A 25723-nucleotide genomic window follows, 5' to 3' on the forward strand; every position below is an offset into this window, starting at 1 on the left:
CTCATCGTCCAGAGGTAGCATGAACATGTCCAGATCACGCACCATGTCCAGATAGCATGACCATGTCCAGATAACACCATGTCCAGATAACACCATGTCCCGATAGCACCATGTCCAGATAACACCAAGTCCAGACAGCATGACCATGTCCAGATAACACCATGTCCAGATAGCACCATGTCCAGATAGCACCATGTCCAGATAGCATGACCATGTCCAGATAACACCATGTCCAGATAGCACCATGTCCAGATAGCATGACCATGTCCAGATAGCACCATGTCCAGATAGCATGACCATGTCCAGATAACACCATGTCCAGATAACACCATGTCCAGATAGCATGACCATGTCCAGATAGCACCATGTCCAGATAACACCAAGTCCAGACAGCATGACCATGTCCAGATAACACCATGTCCAGATAGCACCATGTCCAGATAGCACCATTTCCAGATAGCATGACCATGTCCAGATAGCATGACCATGTCCAGATAGCACCATGTCCAGATAGCATGACCATGTCCAGATAACACCATGTCCAGATAACACCATGTCCCGATAGCACCATGTCCAGATAACACCATGTCCAGATAACACCATGTCCAGATAGCATCATGTCCAGCTAAACACCATGCCAGATACACCATGGTCCAGATAGAACCATGTCAGATAGCACCATGTCCAGGATGGATAGCACAATGTCCAGAATAGCACCATGTCCAGATAGCACCCATGTCCAGATAGCATGACCATGTCCAGATAGCACCCATGCCAGATAGCACCATGTCAGATAGCACCATGTCAGATAGCCATCCATGATTCCAGATAGCACCATGTCCAGAAGCACCATGTCCAGATAGCACATGTCCAGATAGCACCATGTCCAGATAAGCACCATGTCCAGATAGCCATCCATGTCAAGATAGCACCATGTCCAGATAGCACCATGTCCAGCATACATGTCCAGATAACACATTCCAGATAGCACCAGTCCAGATGTTACACCATGTCCAGATAGAAAATGTCCAGATAGCACCATGTCCAGAACAGATGACCCTGTCCAGATAGACACCATGTCCAGATAGCACCATGTCCAGATAACACCCTGTCCAGATAACCCATTGTCCAGATCATCACCAGTCAGATAGCACACAGACCATGCGATAGCATCATGTCCAGATAGCACCATGTCCAGATAGCACCATGTACCCGATAGAACACCATGTCAGAGTAGCATCCATGTCCAGATAGCACCATGTCAGATAGACACCATGTCCAGATACACCATGTCCAGATAACATGACATGTCCAGATAGCACCATGTCCAGATAGCATGACCATGTCCAAGATATAACACAGTCCAGTACCCATGTCCAGATAGCACCATGTCGATAGTCAACCATGTCCAGATAGCAATGTCAGATAGCATGACCATGGTCCAGATAACAACTATGTCCAGATAAACACCATGTCCCAGGATAACATGACCATGTCCAGATAGCACCATGTCCAGATAGCACCATGTCCAGATAGCACCATGTCCAGATAGCACCATGTCCAGATAGCACCATGTCCAGATAGCACCATGTCCAGATAACATGACATTGCTGTATAATTCTTCCTGTATAATTTGACCCTGATGAAAATACCACTACTCTCACTCTAATTTACGTTTTTTTAACAAAAGATAATTGAATATCTTTTGTTGCATTGATCGAATGAAGGAGATTATTACTTTGTAGCAAGTAATATCATCATTGACTACTGTAAGTCTCAACAGCCTCACCAACAGCACTGTTGTACCTTGAGTGAAGGTCATTTGAAATAGGCTGTCATCACAATATTTTGATAAAAAATAAAATGTTAAATTCTAATATGTCACAGCAGAATTGTGTTATCAAACCCGGACATCTTCAGATTCCAACAACAACACTAAAGCAAACCTTCTATTTTTAGAGGTGTGTAACTGTTTGGCGCGTTATTTATTATTTATGTGGCTGGGTCTAGCTTCTATTTTTACCCACATCAGACAGGTGTCCTAACGTAGCCTAACGAAGGAAGATGTAAACAAAAGAGTGTCTCACATTTCCCCAAGTCCATGGATCAGTCCAAAATGGCACCCCACCTATTTCCTATATAGTGCACTACCTTTGAGCAGAGCCCTATAGGCCCTGTTCACAACCAGTGTGCTTTATAGTGCACGACCTTTGAGCAAAGCACTATGGGCCCTGTTCAAAACCAGTGTGCTATATAGTGCACGACCTTTGAGCAAAGCACTATAGGCCCTGTTCAAAACCAGTGTGCTATATAGTGCACGACCTTTGAGCAGAGCCCTATAGGCCCTGTTCAAAAGCAGTGTGCTACATAGTGCACTACCTTTGAGCAAAGCACTATGGGCCCTGTTCAAACCCAGTGTGCTATATAGTGCACTACCTTTGAGCAGAACCCTATAGGCCCTGTTCAAAAGCAGTGTGCTACATAGTGCACTACCTTTGAGCAAAGCACTATGGGCCCTGTTCAAAAGCAGTGTGCTATATAGTGAACGGGGTGCCTTTTCAGACACAGCTAGTGTCTTACTTTTGACCAAATTCATGCCCTCTGGTGCTTCCCAATTAGCAGTGCTTGTCTCTGTGTTTTTACACATAAAGTAGCTACAGTACATCACAGAACAATTCCATCAGTCGCTGCTTAGTCATTGGATTGAATGTAGAACAATACCATTCTGGAATAACTACAAGATCTACATTCTGTTTGGTGCAACAGCGGAACACACTGGCTAATGGGAGAAAATAGTTGTCAAATTTAAAATGGCCCCCGTTTGTTTGTTTATCAGTTGAGTACATAAACAATGACCTTGACCTTGTGATGGACTACAGGTAGTAATTCTGCATTCTAATTCTTGACCATGTGATCTCTCTGTTGAGGTCCGTGTCATGTTCAGTAGTAGGCAAATATTGTGGAACGTTGCAGGAAGAAATGTATTGAATAGGGCTGGCATGAGTCCTTATTCTACATGTCAGAGAGAGGCATGTTTGTTCTACCTAACATATTTCTATCTGAACCTTCCACAGCGTTGTTCCTTGCTGAATGCTCTTCTGGTTGGCAGATCAGCCAACAGACAAGTGCAAACAAAACATGACTCCAATGTATACGTAAATGTGATAAAGAGTTGCATTAGATAAAAATGATAATCTGACTAGATGACCTCTCTCAGAGACAAAATAAATGAGATGAATTGGCGATATTTACTGGTAATGTAACACGTTAAATACTTCTGGCACTCAAAATGTCATATTTTGTGCTCACAAGGGTTTTTACCAGTCACATTTGCCAAGTGATTTGGCCTGTCTTAATTTACATTTAGAAATCAGCCAGACAGGCTCATTCTACACATTTGTGCCATTGTGCTTCAAACAAGCTCAACGTGAGAATATTCCACCCTGACTGCCAGTCATAGAAGAGATCAGAGATGCCTTGTCTGGTTTTATAAATATCCCAATCTGTCTATTATTAACCCAGCGAAATGACCGTTTAGCTGAAGTGCAGACAATTACCTGACACATGATCTTCAGATATTTATAAAGCAAGGACTCAACCACTGTCTGCTGCTTGCTTTATTTAAACAGATCCATTACAGCCCGCAGAGTGCATCTCCAAATCAGTCGGTTGCGTTCCGAATGGAACCTCGTTCCTTATATAGTGGACTACTTTCAACGAGGGCTAATAGGACTCTGGTTGAAAGTAGTGTATGACATAGGGAATAGGGTGCCATTTGGGACGCAACCCCAGTCCAGCCGAGCATCGACATCGACGGGCGTCACCGGACAGTTTTTAGCACGAGATAGGATTCTGGAAAGCATCTATTTTAGTGCCATGGATGAGATGGAACGGCCTTATCATTAGGCCTAGGCCAGCAGGACATTTTGTGAATGTTTGACGATCAGACTCACTCGGCCCGGCCGGCTGGGCGCCCCATCATGGATCATTTGTGGCTTCTCTGATCGGAAGACAGACAGACACATCAACACAGACTAGAATCAGGAGGAGGTTTGCATTCAGTATGGTACAGTAATCAGTACGGCACAGTGTTCAGTAGGGCACAGTGTTCAGTAGGGAACACGGTTCAGTAGGGAACACTGTTCAGTAGGGCACCGGGTAAGCAAAACGTTTTTAGCAAAGAAAACAAAAATGAAACATTTCTTATTGGACAAAGTTTGGATAGTACCTTCCAAGCTTCACTCTGTTTGATACCATTCCACTTGTTCTGCTCCAGCCATTACCACGAGCCCATCATCCCCAATTAAGTTGCCACCAACCTCCTGTGCTGTAATGTTAGTAGAGTCAGATTGTCCTCTACCCAGCCTCTGTTTATGGATGATGTGTGGGTTTATCCCTCCAGCTTCTGTCTATGGATGATGTCTGGGTTTATCCCTCCAGCCTCTGTCTATGGATGATGTGTGGGTTTATCCCTCCAGCTTCTGTCTATGGATGATGTCTGGGTTTATCCCTCCAGCCTCTGTCTATGGATGATGTGTGGGTTTATCCCTCCAGCTTCTGTCTATGGATGATGTCTGGGTTTATCCCTCCAGCCTCTGTCTATGGATGATGTGTGGGTTTATCCCTCCAGCCTCTGTCTATGGATGATGTCTGGGTTTATCCCTCCAGCTTCTGTCTATGGATGATGTCTGGGTTTATCCCTCCAGCCTCTGTCTATGGATGATGTCTGGGTTTATCCCTCCAGCCTCTGTCTATGGATGATGTCTGGGTTTATCCCTCCACCTTCTGTCTATGGATGATGTGTGGGTTTATCCCTCCAGCCTCTGTCTATGGATGATGTGTGGGTTTATCCCTCCAGCCTCTGTCTATGGATGATGTCTGGGTTTATCCCTCCAGCTTCTGTCTATGGATGATGTCTGGGTTTATCCCTACAGCCTCTGTCTATGGATGATGTCTGGGTTTATCCCTCCAGCCTCGGTCTATGGATGATGTGTGGGTTTATCCCTCCAGCCTCTGTCTATGGATGATGTCTGGGTTTATCCCTCCAGCTTCTGTCTATGGATGATGTCTGGGTTTATCCCTCCAGACTCTGTCTATGGATGATGTGTGGGTTTATCCCTCCAGCCTCTGTCTATGGATGATGTCTGGGTTTATCCCTTCAGCCTCTGTCTATGGATGATGTCTGGGTTTATCCCTTCAGCCTCTGTTTATGGATGATGTGTGGGTTTATCCCTCCAGCCTCTGTCTATGGATGATGTGTGGGTTTATCCCTCCAGCCTCTGTCTATGGATGATGTGTGGGTTTATCCCTCCAGCCTCTGTCTATGGATGATGTGTGGGTTTATCCCTCCAGCCTCTGTCTATGGATGATGTGTGGGTTTATCCCTCCAGCTTCTGTCTATGGATGATGTCTGGGTTTATCCCTCCAGCCTCTGTCTATGGATGATGTGTGGGTTTATCCCTCCAGCTTCTGTCTATGGATGATGTCTGGGTTTATCCCTCCAGCCTCTGTCTATGGATGATGTGTGGGTTTATCCCTCCAGCCTCTGTTTATGGATGATGTATGGGTTTTATCCCTCCAGCCTCTGTCTATGGGTGATGTGTGGGTTTATCCCTCCAGCTTCTGTCTATGGATGATGTCTGGGTTTATCCCTCCAGCCTCTGTCTATGGATGATGTGTGGGTTTATCCCTCCAGCTTCTGTCTATGGATGATGTCTGGGTTTATCCCTCCAGCCTCTGTCTATGGATGATGTGTGGGTTTATCCCTCCAGCTTCTGTCTATGGATGATGTGTGGGTTTATCCCTCCAGCCTCTGTCTATGGATGATGTCTGGGTTTATCCCTCCAGCCTCTGTCTATGGATGATGTGTGGGTTTATCCCTCCAGCCTCTGTCTATGGATGATGTCTGGGTTTATCCCTCCAGCTTCTGTCTATGGATGATGTGTGGGTTTATCCCTCCAGCCTCTGTCTATGGATGATGTGTGGGTTTATCCCTCCAGCTTCTGTCTATGGATGATGTCTGGGTTTATCCCTCCAGCCTCTGTCTATGGATGATGTGTGGGTTTATCCCTCCAGCTTCTGTCTATGGATGATGTCTGGGTTTATCCCTCCAGCCTCTGTCTATGGATGATGTGTGGGTTTATCCCTCCAGCCTCTGTCTATGGATGATGTGTGGGTTTATCCCTCCAGCCTCTGTTTATGGATGATGTCTGGGTTTATCCCTCCAGCCTCTGTCTATGGATGATGTGTGGGTTTATCCCTCCAGCCTCTGTCTATGGATGATGTCTGGGTTTATCCCTCCAGCCTCTGTCTATGGATGATGTGTGGGTTTATCCCTCCAGCCTCTGTCTATGGATGATGTGTGGGTTTATCCCTCCAGCCTCTGTTTATGGATGATGTGTGGGTTTATCCCTCCAGCCTCTGTCTATGGATGATGTGTGGGTTTATCCCTCCAGCCTCTGTTTATGGATGATGTGTGGGTTTATCCCTCCAGCCTCTGTCTATGGATGATGTCTGGGTTTAGCCCTCCAGCACAGACAGCACCATGTCCCGATAGCACCATGTCCAGAAAGCACCATGTCCAGATAGCACCATGTCCAGAAAGCACCATGTCCAGATAGCACCATGTCCCGATAGCACCATGTCCAGAAAGCACCATGTCCAGATAGCACCATGTCCAGAAAGCACCATGTCCAGATAGCACCATGTCCAGATAGCACCATGTCCAGAAAGCACCATGTCCAGATAGCACCATGTCCAGAAAGCACCATGTCCCGATAGCACCATGTCCAGATAGCACCATGTCCAGATAGCACCATGTCCAGATAGCACCATGTCCAGAAAGCTCCATGTCCAGATAGCACCATGTCCAGATAGCACCATGTCCAGAAAGCACCATGTCCAGATAGCACCATGTCCAGAAAGCACCATGTCCCGATAGCACCATGTCCAGATAGCACCATGTCCAGATAGCACCATGTCCAGATAGCACCATGTCCAGAAAGCACCATGTCCAGAAAGCACCATGTCCAGATAGCATGACTATGTCCAGATAGCACCATGCCCAGATAGCACCATGTCCAGATAGCACCATGTCCAGATAACACCATGTCCAGATAGAACCATGTCCAGATAGCACCATGTCCAGATAGCACCATGTCCAGATAGCACCATGTCCAGATAGCACCATGTCCAGAAAGCACCATGTCCAGATAGCACCATGTCCAGAAAGCACCATGTCCCGATAGCACCATGTCCAGATAGCACCATGTCCAGATAGCACCATGTCCAGAAAGCACCATGTCCAGAAAGCACCATGTCCAGATAGCATGACTATGTCCAGATAGCACCATGCCCAGATAGCACCATGTCCAGATAGCACCATGTCCAGATAACACCATGTCCAGATAGAACCATGTCCAGATAGCACCATGTCCAGATAGCACCATGTCCAGATAGCACCATGTCCAGATAGCACCATGTCCAGATAGCACCATGTCCAGATAGCATGACCATGTCCAGATAACATGACCATGTCCAGATAGCACCATGTCCAGATAGCATGACCATGTCCAGATAGCATGACCATGTCCAGATAGCACCATGTCCAGATAGCACCATGTCCAGATAGCACCATGTCCAGATAGCATGACCATGTCCAGATAGCACCATGTCCAGATAGCACCATGTCCCGATAGCATGACCATGTCCAGATAGCACCATGTCCAGATAGCACCATGTCCAGATAGCACCATGTCCAGATAGCACCATGTCCAGATAGAACCATATCCAGATAGCACCATGTCCAGATAGCACCATGTCCAGATAGCACCATGTCTAGATAGCACCATGTCCAGGTTTCACCATGTCCAGATAGCATGACCATGTCCAGATAGCACCATGTCCAGATAGCACCATGTCCAGATAGGACCATGTCTAGATAGCACCATGTCCAGATAGCATGACCATGTCCAGATAGCACCATGTCCAGATAGCACCATGTCCAGATAGTGTGACAGTATAACTTTAAACCGTCCCCTCGCCCCGACCTCGGGCGCGCCCCAGGGACCCTCTGCACACATCAACAACTGACACCCACGAAGCAACGTTACCCATCGCTCCACAAAAGCCGCGGCCCTTGCAGAGCAAGGGGCAACACTACTCCTAGGTTTCAGTTTGTTCTAGGTTCTACTGGTACAGTACAGTATGTTTCCTGTTTGTTCTAGGTTCTACTGGTACAGTATGTTTCCTGTTTGTTCTAGGTTCTACTGGTACAGTATGTTTCCTGTTTGTTCTAGGTTCTACTGGTACAGTACAGTATGTGTCCTGTTTGTTCTAGGTTCTACTGGTACAGTACAGTATGGTTCCTGTTTGTTCTAGGTTCTACTGGTACAGTATGTTTCCTGTTTGTTCTAGGTTCTACTGGTACAGTACAGTATGTTTCCTGTTTGTTCTAGGTTCTACTGGTACAGTACAGTATGTTTCCTGTTTGTTCTAGGTTCTACTGGTACAGTACATTATGTTTCCTATTTGTTCTAGGTTCTACTGGTACGGTACAGTATGTTTCCTGTTTGTTCTAGGTTCTACTGGTACAGTACAGTATGTTTCCTGTTTTTTCTAGGTTCTACTGGTACATTATGTTTCCTGTTTGTTCTAGGTTCTACTGGTACAGTATGTTTCCTGTTTGTTCTAGGTTCTACTGGTACAGTACAGTATGTTTCCTGTTTGTTCTAGGTTCTACTGGTACAGTATGTTTCCTGTTTGTTCTAGGTTCTAATGGTACAGTACAGTATGTGTCCTGTTTGTTCTAGGTTCTACTGGTACAGTACAGTATGTTTCCTGTTTGTTCTAGGTTCTACTGGTACAGTACAGTATGTTTCCTGTTTGTTCTAGGTTCTACTGGTACAGTATGTTTCCTGTTTGTTCTAGGTTCTACTGGTACAGTACAGTATGTTTCCTGTTTGTTCTAGGTTCTACTGGTACAGTAGTCATCTATGTACCTATACTATATATTCACACATTCCAGCCATTCTTTTTTGACACCTCTGTTTGTTGTAATATGATTTGTTAATCCTTTCTCTCTCTCTTCTAGGTTCTACTGGGACTTGGTAATGCTGGTCATGATGATGGGGAACCTGATCATCATTCCTGTAGGAATAACCTTCTTCTCAGAGCAGACCACCACCACCTGGCTAATATTCAACGTAGCTTCAGACACCATCTTCCTCGTGGATCTGGTCATGAACTTCCGCACGGGGATCGTCAACGAGGAGAGCTCCGAGATCATCCTGGACCCCAAGGTCATAAAGATGAACTACCTAAAGAGCTGGTTTGTGGTCGACTTCCTCTCGTCCATACCAGTGGATTATATATTTCTAATAGTGGAAAAGGGGTTTGACTCAGAGGTGTACAAGACGGCGAGGGCGCTGAGGATCGTGAGGTTTACTAAGATTCTGTCTCTTCTGAGGCTACTGAGACTTTCCCGACTCATCAGATACATACACCAGTGGGAGGAGGTAAAAAAATGTGTGTGTGTGTGTGTGTGTGTGTGTGTGTGTGTGTGTGTGTGTGTGTGTGTGTGTGTGTGTGTGTGTGTGTGTGTGTGTGTGTGTGTGTGTGTGTGTGTGTGTGTGTGTGTGTGTGTGTGTGTGCTTGTGTGTGTGTACTCACCTTAATGTGTTCATGGGTGTATGAGGGAGGAAAAAGGTCACGAGAGAGAGTGCCACCATGCATGTTTGTGTTTGTGTCTCTACCAGAATGTCAAAGGTCACGACAAAACTCCAAAGCCCTATTTTCTCTCTATTTCTCCCCGTAGTCTGTAACAGACCAACTCTCATTATCCAAATACTGACTATCTGCACGTTAAAGTAACTGACACTGTCACTTTCACTTCAGAGACATTTGAAATCCATATGACAGTAAAAGAGGCCAGAAAAAGGTAGCGGGTAATGAATTATTTCAGAAAGTGCTCTCCTCTTCTCGGTCCCTTAAACAGGCAGAATGCCACTGCCACTAAACAGTGGGAGGTAGAGAGAGGAAGAGAGAGAGAGAGAAAGAGAGCGAGAGAGAAAGAGAGAGGTAGAGAGAGAATGAGAGAGGTAGAGAGAGAAAGAGAGAGAGTGAGAGAGCGAGAAAGAGAGAGAGAGAGAGCGAGAGAGAGAATGAGAGAGGTAGAGAGAGAAGGAGAGAGGTAGAGAGAGGTAGAGAGAGAAAAAGAGAGAAAGAGAGAGAAAGAGAGAGAGAGGTAGAGAGAGCGAGAGAGAGAAAGAGAGAGAAAGAGAGAGCGAGCGAGCGAGAGAGAGAAAGAGAGAGCGAGAGAGAGAAAGAGAGAGCGATAGAGAGCGAGAGAGAGCGAGTGATTGTAACTCATTACCCTCTTATTGAGCTATTTCACTACACCATGAGTCACTCCATTTAACCAGCTGGTAATACTCTCCCTATCATTCCTTTACTTAGCTGATTGATCAATTGATCAACATGAATGTGCAAAATGTGCAAACTATGATCATTTGCCAGAAAGCTGATATGATGCTCCCGTAACATTTGAAAATGGGAGACCTCAATGAGGTCAAAAGCAAATTCACAGACCGGAGATTCTGTGCCAATAGGCTTTGTGCTCAGACATTAATTCATTACAAACCTGTCTAGCACCTTCCATTGGCTTAATTTAGCTTACTAAAGGTATGACCCAACTATTTTATTTCCAAATGATCCCAAATGTAAAGTTGCATTACCGAACAACCTAATAGTGCTGATGCAGCATTGATGATGCAGTTTATATAACCTAATGTAATGTTTCTGTCCTGTAGCTCCTCCTCCTGCTCCGCCTCTCCCTCTGTCTACCACTGTCCTGTAGCTCCTCCTCCTGCTCCGCCTCTCCCTCTGTCTACCACTGTCCTGTAGCTCCTCCTCCTGCTCCGCCTCTCCCTCTGTCTACCACTGTCCTGTAGCTCCTCCTCCTGCTCCGCCTCTCCCTCTGTCTACCACTGTCCTGTAGCTCCTCCTCCTGCTCCGCCTCTCCCTCTGTCTACCACTGTCCTGTAGCTCCTCCTCCTGCTCCGCCTCTCCCTCTGTCTACCACTGTCCTGTAGCTCCTCCTCCTGCTCCGCCTCTCCCTCTGTCTACCACTGTCTTGTAGCTCCTCCTCCTGCTCCGCCTCTCCCTCTGTCTACCACTGTCCTGTAGCTCCTCCTCCTGCTCCGCCTCTCCCTCTGTCTACCACTGTCCTGTAGCTCCTCCTCCTGCTCTGCCTCTCCCTCTGTCTACCACTGTCTTGTAGCTCCTCCTCCTGCTCCGCCTCTCCCTCTGTCTACCACTGTCCTGTAGCTCCTCCTCCTGCTCCGCCTCTCCCTCTGTCTACCACTGTCCTGTAGCTCCTCCTCCTGCTCCGCCTCTCCCTCTGTCTAACACTGTCTTGTAGCTCCTCCTCTTGCTCCGCCTCTTCCTCTGTCTACCACTGTCCTGTAGCTCCTCCTCTTGCTCCGCCTCTTCCTCTGTCTAACACTGTCTTGTAGCTCCTCCTCTTGCTCCGCCTCTTCCTCTGTCTACCACTCCTCCTCTTCCTGCTCTCATCTCCTCTTTAATACTCAGCTGTTTTCTCAGCAAGCAATGACTTCATTATTTTCCTTACCTTCACAATTAAGAGTTTCACAATTAAGGGTCACCATGACACTGCTGTCAAGCCGCTCTCTGAGCCCGTCCTATCATCATTTGCTTTAGCCATTATTCCAGACAAGCTCAATAAAACACAGATAAAGTATTTGAACCCAGGTCTGCTCTAAGTGGTTTTGATTGTCTGATTCAACCAGAGACCAGCTAGACCTGCTGGCACAAACAGTACAGCTCCTGTGCTGTTGCCAAGGTCTAACCTCTAGATAGTTCATTTCTGGCACAGGCTGAAATGTGTAGTCCACACAATACAGTTTACACAGCTGTGCCTGGCATAGGAACAACACCATTGCATGATAGAGGACGTTAGAAGCGGAAAATCATATTCCATGTTTTTACACGGATGGTTGATAACTCAAATATAATACAAAATTGCAGTGACAAACTGCTCTCTCTCTCTCTCTCTCTCTCTCTCTCTCTCTCTCTCTCTCTCTCTCTCTCTCTCTCTCTCTCTCTCTCTCTCTCTCTCTCTCTCTCTCTCTCTCTCTCTCTCTCTCTCTCTCTCTCTCTCTCTCTCTCTCTCTCTCTCTCTCTCTCTCTCTCTCTCTCTCTCTCTCTCTCTCTCTCTCTCTCTCTCTCTCTCTCTCTCTCTCGACAGCCTTGTTTGGCCCACTGTATGGAATAGATAGTTATTTTGGTGTAACCAGACGAAATAAACAGATGAATAAACCGAGAGTGAACGAAACCGACACACTGTGTCTATGTCCCAAAATGGTACCCTTATGCCCTATATAGTGCCCATAAGGCTCTGGTTAAAAAAATAGTGCACTATATAGGCAACAGCTTGCCATTTGGGACATAGCCAGTATCCAACCCAGTCAGAGGAAAAGGGAGTAGGCACTCAGTCAGTTGTACACCAAACTGTCGTAACACGTTATCCATCCCACAGTAGATAACCACACAACGAATGGATAAACACAGCCCACTGCTGTCACAATGGCCCGACGTTGTGACAGCCCACTTTCTGTTGGATTACGAAAGATCTCGATGGTGCAGCCAGGGCCTTCTGCAGTCTGGAGCCACTGTCCTCAGCATTCCTGTCATTCCTCTGTCTGGCCTGTTAAATATCAGTCCCCTCACTCTACTACCATAGACAGATACAGTGGTAGCTCTTCAATCATTCCCCTCCCTCCCTCTACTGCCATAGACAGATACAGTGGTAGCTCTTCAATCATTCCCCTCCCTCCCTCTACTGCCATAGACAGATGGGACAAACACCAAATTGAGACTCTCAGTGTACAATGTAAAACACCAAATAATGCATGCAGAGCAGAATTAAGCTAATACCTGCTAATTATCAAAATCCAGGAAAGAGACGTTAAATTCTACAACCACCTTAAAGGAAGTTATTCCCAAACCTTCCATAACAAAGCCATCACCTACAGAGAGATGAACCTGGAGAAGAGTCCCCTAAGCAAGCTGGTCCTGGGGCTCTGTTCACAAACACAAACAGACCCCACAGAGCCCCAGGACAGCAACACAAATAGACCCATTGGAAAGAATTAACAAAAGACAGCGCGAACTAGAATACTATTTGGCCCTGAACATATAGTACAGAGTGGCAGAATACCTGACCACGGTGGCTGACCCAAAATGAAGGAAAGCTTTGTATAGACTCGAGGCCACCGTGCATACTGCCCACAAAATGAGGTGGAAAATGAGCTGCACTTCCAAAAACTCTTGCCAAATGTATGACCATATTAGAGACACATTTTTCCCTCAGATTACACAGACCCACAAAGAATTCGAGAAAAAAGAAATCTAATTTTGATAAACTCTAATATCTATTTGGGTGATATACCACAGTTTGCCATCACAGCAGCAAGATTTGTGACCTGTTGCCACAAGAAAGGGGCAACCACCATTGTAAATACAACCCATATTTATGTTTATTTATTTTCCCTTTTGTACTTTAAAATATTTGCACATCGTTACAACACTGTATATAGCCATAATATGACATTTGAAATGTCTCTATTATTTTGGAACTTTTGTGAGTGTATTATCTATTTCACTTGCTTTGGCAATGTAACAATATGTTACCCATGCCAATAAAGCCCTTTGAATTGAATTGAATTGACAGTGGCAGCTCTTCCATCAGTCCACTCCCTCCCTCTACTGCCATAGACAGTGGCAGCTCTTCCAACAGTCCCCTCTCTCCCTCCCTCCCTCTGCTTTCAGAGATGGAGACAGTGACAGCTATTTCACCAGTCGCCTCCCTCCCTCTGAGGTCAGAGACGGAGACAGTGACAGCTCTTCCATCAGCCCTTTCCCTCCCTCTGCAGAGACCAGAGCCAGATGCAGCTCTTTATCTCACCAGGGGCTGAGAGAAACACAAGCCAGACAGTATTATTCTCTTCATTATCCATTAGAACAGTCTCTGTAGACTGAGCAGCCAGCCACCGATTCCTTAACAATGCTATGTGTAGCCTCTACAGCCTCAGAATATCTCTGCATGTCTCAACATATTAGTGTTAAATCATTTATTTATTCATCAATCACATTTATTTTATAAAGCCCTTATTACATCAGCAGTTGTCACAAAGAGCTTCACAGATACCCAGCCTAAAGCCCCACAAAGCCAGCAATGCAGATATTTACTAGCCTTTGTGAGATTTTCCTGTGTGTGTTTTTCTCTCTCTGGTGTTGCTCGGCCATTATATCACTCAGTCTCTGACTGCAGAGGGAGGGAGGGGACTGATGGAAGAGCTGCCACTGTCTCTGGTCTCTTACCTCAGAGGGAGGGAGAGAGGGGACTGATGGAAGAGCTGCCACTGTCTCTGGTCTCTTACCTCAGAGGGAGGGAGAGAGGGGACTGATGGAAGAGCTGCCACTGTCTCTGGTCTCTTACCTCAGAGGGAGGGAGGGAGGGGACTGATGGAAGAGCTGCCACTGTCTCTGTTTGACTGCAGAGGGAGGGAGGGGAATGATGGAAGAGCCACCACTGTCTCTGGTCTCTGACCGCAGAGGGAGAGAGGGGACTGATGGAAGAGCTGCCACTGTCTCTGGTCTCTTACGTCAGAGGGAGAGAGGGGACTGATGGAAGAGCCGCCTGTCTCTGGTCTCTGACTTCAGAGGGAGGGGACAGGTTGAAGAGCTGCCACTGTCTCTGGTCTCTGACCTCAGAAGAAGAGAGGGAACTGATGGAAGAGCCGCCTGTCTCTGGTCTCTGACTTCAGAGGGAGGGGACTGATTGAAGGCTCATAACCACTTATCTCAAACTATTTCGGTTTACATGTAACAGTATTTATTTTTATTTAACCTTTATTTAACTAGGAAAGTCAGTTAAGAACAAATTCTTATTTATAATAACGGCCTACCAAAAGGCCTCCTGCAGGGACGGGGGCTTGTATTAAAAATGAAAATATAGGACAAAACAAACATCACAACAAGAGAGACACCACAACACTACATAAAGAGAGACCTGAGACAACAACATAGCATGGCAGCAACACATGGCAACACAGCATGGTAGCAAAACAACATGACAACAACATGGTAGCAACACAAAACATTGTACAAACATTATTGGGCACAGACAACAGCACAAAGGCAAGAAGTAGAGACAACAATACATCACGGTTGGTCCTCTCTCTACCGGATCATAGCCCCACCACGGGGACTCAGGTTGGTCCTCTCTCTGCTGGATCATAGCCCCACCACGGGGACTCAGGTTGGTCCTCTCTCTACCGAATCATAGCCCCACCACGGGGACCCAGGTTGGTCCTCTCTCTGCTGGATCACAGCCCCACCATGGGGACTCAGGTTGGTCCTCTCTCTACCGGATCATAGCCCCACCACGGGGACTCAGGTTGGTCCTCTCTCTACCGAATCATAGCCCCACCACGGGGACCCAGGTTGGTCCTCTCTCTGCTGGATCATAGCCCCACCACGGGGACTCAGGTTGGTCCTCTCTCTACCGGATCATAGCCCCACCACGGGGACTCAGGTTGGTCCTCTCTCTACCGAATCATAGCCCCACCACGGGGACCCAGGTTGGTCCTCTCTCTGCTGGATCACAGCCCCACCATGGGGACTCAGGTTGGTCCTCTCTCTGCCGGATCATAGCCCCACCACGGAGACTCAGGTTGGTCCTCTCTCTGCCGGATCATAGCCCCACCACGGGGACTCAGGTTGGTCCTCAATCTGCTGGATCATAGCCACACCACGGGGACTCAGGTTGGTCCTCAATCTGCTGGATCATAGCCCCACCACGGGGACTCAGGTTGGTCCTCTCTCTGCCGGATCATAGCCCCACCACGGGGACTCAGGTTGGTCCTCTCTCTGCTGGATCATAGCCCCACCATGGGGACTCAGGTTGGTCCTCTCTCTGCTGGATCACAGCCCCACCATGGGGACCCAGGTTGGTCCTCTCTCTGTCGGATCATAGCCACACCACGGGACTCAGGTTGGTCCTCTCTCTGCTGGATCATAGCCCCACCACGGGGACTCAGGTTGGTCCTCTCTCTACCGGATCATAGCCCCACCACGGGGACTCAGGTTGGTCCTCTCTCTGCTGGATCATAGCACCATCATAGAGCTTGTGAGATCCCACCTGGTTGCGGCAGGTAGTCTAGTGGTTAGAGCGTTGGACTAGTAACCAAAAGGTTGCAAGATCAAATCCCTGAGCTGACAAGGTAAAAATCTGTCGTTCTGCCCCTGAACAAGGCAACCCAACAACCCATCGTTCCTAGGCTGTCATTGAAAATAAGAATTTGTTCTTAACTGACTTGCTAAGTTAAATAAAGGTTAAATAATAATACATCTGCATCTATATATACCATTTATTTATTGCCTTTCCTCCCTAATCTTACTACATTTGCACACACTGTCTATATATTTTTCTATTGTGTTATTGACTGTATGTTTGCTTATCCCATGTGTAACTCTGTGATGTTGTTTTTGTCGCACTGCTTTGCTTTATCTTGGCCAGGTCGCAGTTGTAAATGAGAACTTGTTCTCAACTGGCCTACCTGGTTAAATAAAGGTGAAATCATTTTCAAAAAAATTAAAGGTAGCATCAATTCAGCACTAGCAGGAATAGAGAAAGAGACGGTAGCTACATGATTCAAATATAAACTGGTTTAAAGTCAGGCCCACATTAATGGGGATCTCAACTGTAAACTGGTTGATAGTCAAGCTCACATTAATGGGGAGCTCAACTGTAAACTGGTTGATAGTCAGGCCCACATTAATGGGGATCTCAACTGTAAACTGGTTGATAGTCAGGCCCACATTAATGGGGATCTCAACTGTAAACTGGTTGATAGTCAGGCCCACATTAATGGGGATCTCAACTGTAAACTGGTTGATAGTCAGAAACACATTAATGGGGATCTCAACTGTAAACTGGTTGATAGTCAGAAACACATTAATGGGGATCTCAACTGTAAACTGGTTGATAGTCAGAAACACATTAATGGGGAGCTCAACTGTAAACTGGTTGATAGTCAGAAACACATTAATGGGGATCTCAACTGTAAACTGGTTGATAGTCAGAAACACATTAATGGGGAGCTCAACTGTAAACTGGTTGATAGTCAGAAACACATTAATGGGGAGCTCAACTGTAAACTGGTTGATAGTCAGAAACACATTAATGGGGAGCTCAACTGTAAACTGGTTGATAGCTCAACTCAGACTGTATACTTATTTTTTCACACGATACATATATTTTTTCCAATTGCCTACCTACATTGTAAAGGTTACGCAAGGGATCCGGGTCAACTGATGCGTTAAATTACAGTGTCAACAATCGCCTTGCATCTTTAAAGTAGCCAATCACCCTGTCTCTTTAAGAGGCCTGTCACCCTCTCTTTAAGAAACCCTCTGTCTACCTGAGCGAAGAGAGGTGGCCTGAGCCTTAGTGATTCATGACTTAGCAGGTTGGTAATTGATCTTAGAAGAGGAGAATGTGAGCCAACTGACCTGTGTACTGTATCTAGTTCAATGGTTGGCAACAGAAGAGGGACATCCTGAACAGAGAGAGCAGAGCAGTATTGAACTGGAGCAGGTTATATTTGGTTCAGATCATTGTTAAGTTCAGACCCCAGACCTCGTGTTGGATACAAGGAGGAGGTACCAAGCAGATCACAGGTGTTGTTACATCCGTTCCATTTTCCCATCAAGTTGACCATGGTGATGTGACGTAACCATGACAAAGGCTGTGTTGTCAAATAATCTCATACATCCTATTCATAGACTATTCTTCTGTAGGGGAGAGTGGGGTAAGTTGAGCCATTATTTGGGGTAAGGTGAGTCGCAGGACAGGTATGGGGTCAGGTGAGTCACAGGACAGATATGGGGTCAGGTGAGTCACAGGACAGATATGGGGTAAGGTGAGTCGCTGGACAGGTATGGGGTAAGGTGAGTCGCAGGACAGGTATGGGGTAAGGTGAGTCGCAGGACAGGTATGGGGTAAGGTGAGTCCCAGGACAGGTATGGGGTAAGGTGAGTCACAGGACAGATATGGGGTAAGGTGAGTCACAGGACAGATATGGGGTAAGGTGAGTTGCAGGACAGGTATGGGGTAAGGTGAGTCACAGGAAAGGTATGGGGTAAGGTGAGTCGCAGGACAGATATGGGGTAAGGTGAGTCACAGGACAGGTATGGGGTAAGGTGAGTCACAGGACAGGTATGGGGTAAGGTGAGTCACAGGACAGATATGGGGTAAGGTGAGTCACAGGACAGATATGGGGTAAGGTGAGTTGCAGGACAGGTATGGGGTCAGGTGAGTCGGGAGGAGGAGACTGCGTGAATCAGGCCTTCATGGTCGAATTGCTGCAAAGAAACCACCACTAAAGGACATCAATATGAAGAAGAGACTTGCATGGCCCAAGAAACATGAGCAATGGACATTAGACCGGTGGAAATCTGTCCTTAGGTCTGATGATTCCAAATTTGGGATTTTTGGTTCCAACCGCCGTGTCTTTGTGAGATGCAGAGCAGGTGAACGGATGATCTCTGCATGTGTAGTTTTCACCATAAAGCATGGAGGAGGAGGTGTGATGGTGTGGGAGTGTTTTTGCTGGTGACACTGTCAGGGATTTATTTAGAAGGCGCACTTAACTAGCATGGCTACCTCAGCATTCTGCAGCGATACACCATCCCATCTGGGTTGCGCTTAGTGGAACTGTCATTGGTTTTTCAACAGAACAATGACCCAACACATCTCCAAGCTGTATAAGGGCTATTTGACCAAGAAGGAGAGTGATGGAGTGCTGCATCAGATGACCTGGCCTCCACAATCACCCGACCTCAACCCAATTGAGATGGTTTGGGATGAGTTGGACTGCAGAGTGAAGGAAAAGCAGCCAACAAGTGCTCAGCATATGTGGGAACTCCTTCAAGACAGTTGAAAAAGCCTTCTTCATGAAGCTGGTTGATAGAAAGCCAAGAGTGTGCAAAGCTGTCATGAAGGCAAAGGGTGGCTACTTTGAATAATCTAAAATCTAAAATATATTTTGATTTGTTTAACACTTTTTTGGTTACTACATGATTCCATATGTGTTATTTCATAGTTTACACAAGCAGTCATATTTAGCTAACTCTGGGCTAACAGAAACCATAATATGAATTAGCTAATAGCAATTACTATTGACAGTTCATCACATCACGGGTGAGCTCACCATTGATCAAAATGATTGAGTAAAACACTTTCTAAAAATCAAAAGTAATCTAACGATGGGGTAGTTTGTGCGCGCCGCCATGTTTGTTTTTCCACGTCAACCAAAGATAAGAGGAGGAGACAAGATGAGTTAGGTCAGTTTGCAGTATATGCATGTTGAAGGGGGTGTGTCGTCTGCCATCATTCCCTTCCCTTGATTCACTTCCGGAAGTTTACTCTAAAGATGAGTGAACCATCCCTTCCCATAATAATGTTATAACATCTTTGGTCTGACAGACGTTTACATGACACCCAGAATGCATTGTATAATGTCAACAAACATGACGCTACACATAGCTGGCAGATAGCTTAGCATTAGCTCATCATAATCAGTACAACCTTCAAAAATGTATTTTACAAACATCATATCTGTGCATTACAATCTATGCAAGAATCGGAATGGATGATTTGTCACCAGTACTTGAAAACATGTGAATAAAACAGTAAATACATTATGCTCTATACATACATACGGTATGCTTCAGTAGAAACGACAACACAATATAGAGACAATAAGGCACTTACTTTCATAGGAACGCACACATGTCCAAAGTTATAATTTGTAAGGATAATAACATTAAAGGCAATACGAGCGCCAGCCAGAAAATATGCCGGGGATAAGAGTTTGTGCAAGACTGTGCAAATGTCTGCATACTTGATCTGAGGAAACACGAAGTGCTTGTGCTCTTGTCGAAGAGACTTCGTCTCAGTAAAGCCTCAAAAATAAATTGTCCGTAAAAGTGAAATGGGCTACTTCTTATGTGAATTAATGAGAAGGCGAAACACACCTCAATTCATACTGTTGTTAGAAAGTAGAACTTGTTCGAAAATAATTTGAAATTGATAAGTTGAAACATAGGCTGCCTGCTAATTATCTATAAGATGTCTTGGTTGTTGGGCAGCGCGGGTTAACTGTCCTGTTGTGTAACAATCCCATTTTGGAACAGTGAGGGCATTCTGACATCACTCACGTTGGGGGTTACCGTTAGCGATATTTGGAACTCACACGTGAAAAGGTTAAAACACTTTTTAAAATAGGCCCTGTTCTTACCTGATATCCCAGCGATAATGCTTTGCATTGTGCCGGGAAAGAAAACGTTTCAATTGGCTCAACTTACTCCTAGACAAACTTTTTGACAATATTAGCCCTCACAGCTACAAGGAAGCACTTTCATGTTAGGCTCAGGACCTCATATTAAGGCTTATAGAGACCCCACCTGACGTATAGAACAATCTTTAAATGATCTACTTTGGTTTACATACAAGCATCATGAAACCTCGAACACAATAAATTCATTCAACTTGGTGAAAATCATTTTTTTTTTGGACCTAAGTTGCTTACCACTTTTTCCATGTGGTTTCTTCCTTCACAGACTTCATGAAATGATGACCTCTTCTTAAATATTTGGTCAAATTATTAATTATCTGTATGGTTTCCTAGAGAAAAGGGTAGCTCAACATACCCCTTTAGCTCAATTTACCCCACTCTCTCCTATTGCCAATTACAAATATACAATATATTCCTTTAAAAGAACATTTCTATCAAGACAAATTAAAAATGTATTGTTCCCGCTAAAGAAATGTCAAAGATATAATTTATTAAGAGGTAAGATAAGATATACTTTATTGTTCCATAGGAGATGGAGAGAAAAAATGTATTCTGCTTTTTTTCATCAACCTCTTTGATATACACACACACACACACACACACACACACACACACACACACACACACACACACACACACACACACACACACACACACACACACACACACACACACACACACACACACACACACACACACACACACACACACACACACACACACACATTAGATTGGAGAGGCTGGTGCAGAGGACAGCTGCAGTGCAGCACCCATTGAGTAGATTAGGGGCTTAAATTCCTTGCTCCAGGAAACATCGGCAATAGGTGGCACCTGAGACATTGATGCCAGCAACCTTGTTGTTCATCATTCTTTCCCCGTAAGAACATTTCAATCAAAGATAAATGTCTAAAACATGTATTGATTACTCAGTCAGACTGTGTGACAGGACTGGGTGTCTTTTCAGGACTAGGAGCCAGTACAAGAACCAGACCCTGGGTTCAAATACTATTTGAAATATTTCAAATACCTTTAGCGTTTGCTCTAGTCTGCCTGGAGTGCCAGATGGGCAGGGGTGACACTCATTGGGAGTATTCTATTGGTTCCATTGTTTCAGGCTAGCTCAATCAAGCCCAGGTAAAGTGTTTGAAATGATTTCAAATAGTATTTGAACCCAGGTCTGGCCAGAGCATGTACTGTAGACAGTTGGTCTGAGTTCATCGTGTATTTTGCCTTATCAGTAGGAGTGTGGTCCAGTGCCAAATATTAGGCTAGTTTAACACCTGGCGCAATAACACACACACACACACACACACACACACACACACACACACACACACGCACACGCACACGCACACGCACACGCACACGCACACATACACACACACACACACACACCACCTGCCACAGGAACAGTTTGTCAAGCCAAGTCCTTGATACTACTGCCACTGTGTCACCACAAGATACTGTACTCTCTCAGACCAATACTCTCAGTCACGTTGGTGTGTGTGTGTGTGTGTGTGTGTGTGACAGCAGTACCCATGGACTCCTATGGTGTTTCCCCGTTGCTTCATCTCTGGTCATGTCTGCCTTTAAAAAATATATATATTATATAAAAAACGCTCGAGAATCTACCTGCCAGTTGACTGAGAAGTGGAGAGACATGATCTGAAATTGGTATTGTTCGAGTTACCATTTACCTGCTTGTTTGTTCTTCTGAAGCATTTACATGAATCCAATATTAAAACAATATAACATCTTCTTATAAGGTATTCATTGTTGTTTTAAATGACACATTATTGTAATATAATGTAGAGACCCAACCCGATCAGGAGCTGTGGGAATCACCCAGTTACGCGAGGTGAAATTCTCATATGCAAATACTGCATAGGGGAACAGGGGTATGATTGGCTGAGGGATTGCAGCTGCTCTGTTGTTTTGTGTAGAGATGGTGCTGTTGCTGTAGCGACCAGTAAACTGTTCAGGCTTCTGACAGCCTAAGCAGATCTTCTGTCTTCCCTCTTCCACACATGCTGTGTGAGACTGGGTGGGTGGGTGGGTGGGTGGGTGACTGGGTTTTGACAGACCTATTTAGAGGCTTGGGAATTCTTAGGGAAGGGAATTCTGTCAGCGTACAGAGGAGGGGGAAGCCTGAGTTGTGTAGAACCTGAGCACGGAAACTGACTGCCATTTTGATTACTCAGCTCTCAGTGTGTAGCGTTTCATACACATTTTATAAGTGTGTTATACGTTATGCTAGTATATAATAGAAGTATAACATACAGTATGTTCCCTCTAGTCATCATTGGGTGTTTCACCATAAATCCTTGTCTCTGTCTGTAGTCTATATTCCCATTTCCCAAAGAGAGAAAAAACACATTTCCTGACATAAACTCCCGTTTATTCACTTGATTTATCTGAGTTGTTATCGAGAATTTAGTTAATTAAATATGTTACAACAGTTAAAGGGCAATTTGCTCTGGACCATAATGTACTGCTTAATTTGATTCAACAAACAGCTAATGTTTCTCTGGGTTTGGATGCTAATGCAATTTCATCTCCCTTCCTCTCATTTAGCAATCTTGACTCAGCAGCAGATTGCCTGGTTGCATTGTGCCTTGCAGAAATAAACAAGATCTTGTGATTCCTCTTTCCGATGGTCTCGTACCCCCTTTGGGGCCCTAAACAAGGTCCCATAGAGAGAAGGCTGAGTGCCAAGCCTGCGCTGTAAACGTGGTCCTACTGGAGTTAGGGCACAGATCTGGCTAGTCACAGCTCTGCTCATTGAGGAAGAATGAATACGACTCCTGCCCTTTGGCTGGAGAACCTGGTAGCTTTTCTTTGTACACTCCAATAACTTGAGTAGCCTGTTTGTGTCTTGGCATGACAGCCACAATAGGAGTTGGCAAGTCAGCAGCCTACAAACTGATCTAGGATCACACTATGACCTGAGAGGGCTCCAGCCACAGTACACGTAGCCCCATTTCCCCCTGTGTCAAGACAGTTAGCGGTCCTTAACCCCATTTCTCCCTATGCTAAGACACTTAGCTGTCCTTAACACCATGTCCCCCTATGTCAAGACACTTAGCTGTCCTTAACCCCATTTCCCCCTATGTCAAGACACTTAGCTGTCCTTATCCCCATTTCCCCCTATGTCAAGACACTTAGCTGTCCTTAACCCCATTTCTCCCTATGCTAAGACACTTAGCTGTCCTTAACACCATGTCCCCCTATGTCAAGACACTTAGCTGTCCTTAACCCCATTTCCCCCTATGCTAAGACACTTAGCTGACCTTAACACCATGTCCCCCTATGCTAAGGCACTTAGCTGTCCTTAACACCATTTCCCCCTATGCTAAGACACTTTTCCTTAACCCCATGTCCCCCTATGTCAAGACACTTAGCTGTCCTTAACACCATGTCCCCCTATGCTAAGGCACTTTTCCTTAACCCCATGTCCCCCTATGTCAAGGCACTTAGCTGTCCTTAACACCATTTCCCCCTATGCTAAGACACTTTTCCTTAACCCCATGTCCCCCTATGTCAAGACACTTAGCTGTCCTTAACACCATGTCCCCCTATGCTAAGGCACTTAGCTGTCCTTAACCCCATTTCTCCCTATGCTAAGACACTTAGCTGTCCTTAACACCATGTCCCCCTATGCTAAGGCACTTAGTTGTCCTTAACCCCATTTCTCCCTATGCTAAGACACTTAGCTGTCCTTAACACCATGTCCCCCTATGCTAAGGCACTTAGCTGTCCTTAACCCCATTTCTCCCTATGCTAAGACACTTAGCTGTCCTTAACACCATGTCCCCCTATGTCAAGACACTTAGCTGTCCTTAACCCCATGTCCCCCTATGTCAAGACAATTAGCTGTCCTTAACCCCATTTCCCCCTATGTCAAGACACTTAGCTGTCCTTAACCCCATTTCCCCCTATGCTAAGACACTTAGCTGACCTTAACACCATGTCCCCCTATGCTAAGACACTTAGCTGTCCTTAACACCATATCCCCCCTAGCTGTCCTTAACCCCGTATCCCCCATAGCTGTCCTTAACCACATATCCCCCCTAGCTGTCCTTAACCACATATCCCCCCTAGCTGTCCTTAACCACATATCCCCCCTAGCTGTCCTTAACCACATATCCCCCCTAGCTGTCCTTAACCACATATCCCCCTAGCTGTCCTTAACCCCATATCCCCCCTAGCTGTCCTTAACCCCATATCCCCCCTAGATGTCCTTAACCACATATCCCCCCTAGCTGTCCTTAACCCCATATCCCCCCTAGCTGTCCTTAACCACATATCCCCCCTAGCTGTCCTTAACCCCATATCCCCCCTAGCTGTCCTTAACCCCATATCCCCCCTAGCTGTCCTTAACCACATATCCCCCATAGCTGTCCTTAACCACATATCCCCCCTAGCTGTCCTTAACCACATATCCCCCCTAGCTGTCCTTAACCACATATCCCCCCTAGCTGTCCTTAACCACATATCCCCCCTAGCTGTCCTTAACCACATATCCCCCCTAGCTGTCCTTAACCCCATATCCCCCCTAGCTGTCCTTAACCACATATCCCCCTAGCTGTCCTTAACCCCATATCCCCCCTAGCTGTCCTTAACCCCATATCCCCCCTAGCTGTCCTTAACCACATATCCCCCTAGCTGTCCTTAACCACATATCCCCCCTAGCTGTCCTTAACCCCATATCCCCCCTAGCTGTCCTTAACACCATATCCCCCTAGCTGTCCTTAACCCCATATCCCCCCTAGCTGTCCTTAACCCCATATCCCCCCTAGCTGTCCTTAACCACATATCCCCCCTAGCTGTCCTTAACCACATATCCCCCTAGCTGTCCTTAACCCCATACCCCCCCTAGCTGTCCTTAACCCCATATCCCCCCTAGCTGTCCTTAACCACATACCCCCCCTAGCTGTCCTTAACCCCATATCCCCCCTAGCTGTCCTTAACCCCATATCCCCCCTAGCTGTCCTTAACCACATATCCCCCCTAGCTGTCCTTAACCCCATATCCCCCCTAGCTGTCCTTAACCACATATCCCCCCTAGCTGTCCTTAACCACATATCCCCCCTAGCTGTCCTTGCCTTCTTGCTCGACAGACACTTCCACAAACAGTAAAGCCTTTCAGCTGTTGGAATTTGTAGGACAGAAGACATAGTTGTCAACATGAACTAGTTAGCACTGTGAGCATTCTCATCAGTCTACAAAGGCAGGGATACCAGTGGTGATACTGTAGTTCTTCAGCGTCAGAAAGGGAGAGA

At 45.9% G+C, this 25723-nt stretch overlaps 1 protein-coding gene across 1 annotated transcript in view; it reads left to right on the forward strand.

Moving 5' to 3' along the window:
• LOC120044172 (potassium/sodium hyperpolarization-activated cyclic nucleotide-gated channel 1) overlaps positions 1 to 25723 on the forward strand; it is a 158693-nt gene that overhangs the window by 11027 nt on the left and 121943 nt on the right. The window contains exon 2 of the mRNA XM_038988756.1: positions 9092 to 9515. Within this exon, the coding sequence (XP_038844684.1) occupies positions 9092 to 9515 (424 nt within the window). The remainder of the gene's footprint in view (positions 1 to 9091; positions 9516 to 25723) is intronic.

The sequence above is a fragment of the Salvelinus namaycush genome, chromosome 3 (assembly GCF_016432855.1).
Source record: "Salvelinus namaycush isolate Seneca chromosome 3, SaNama_1.0, whole genome shotgun sequence".
In the NCBI taxonomy this organism is placed as follows: Eukaryota; Metazoa; Chordata; class Actinopteri; order Salmoniformes; family Salmonidae; genus Salvelinus; species Salvelinus namaycush.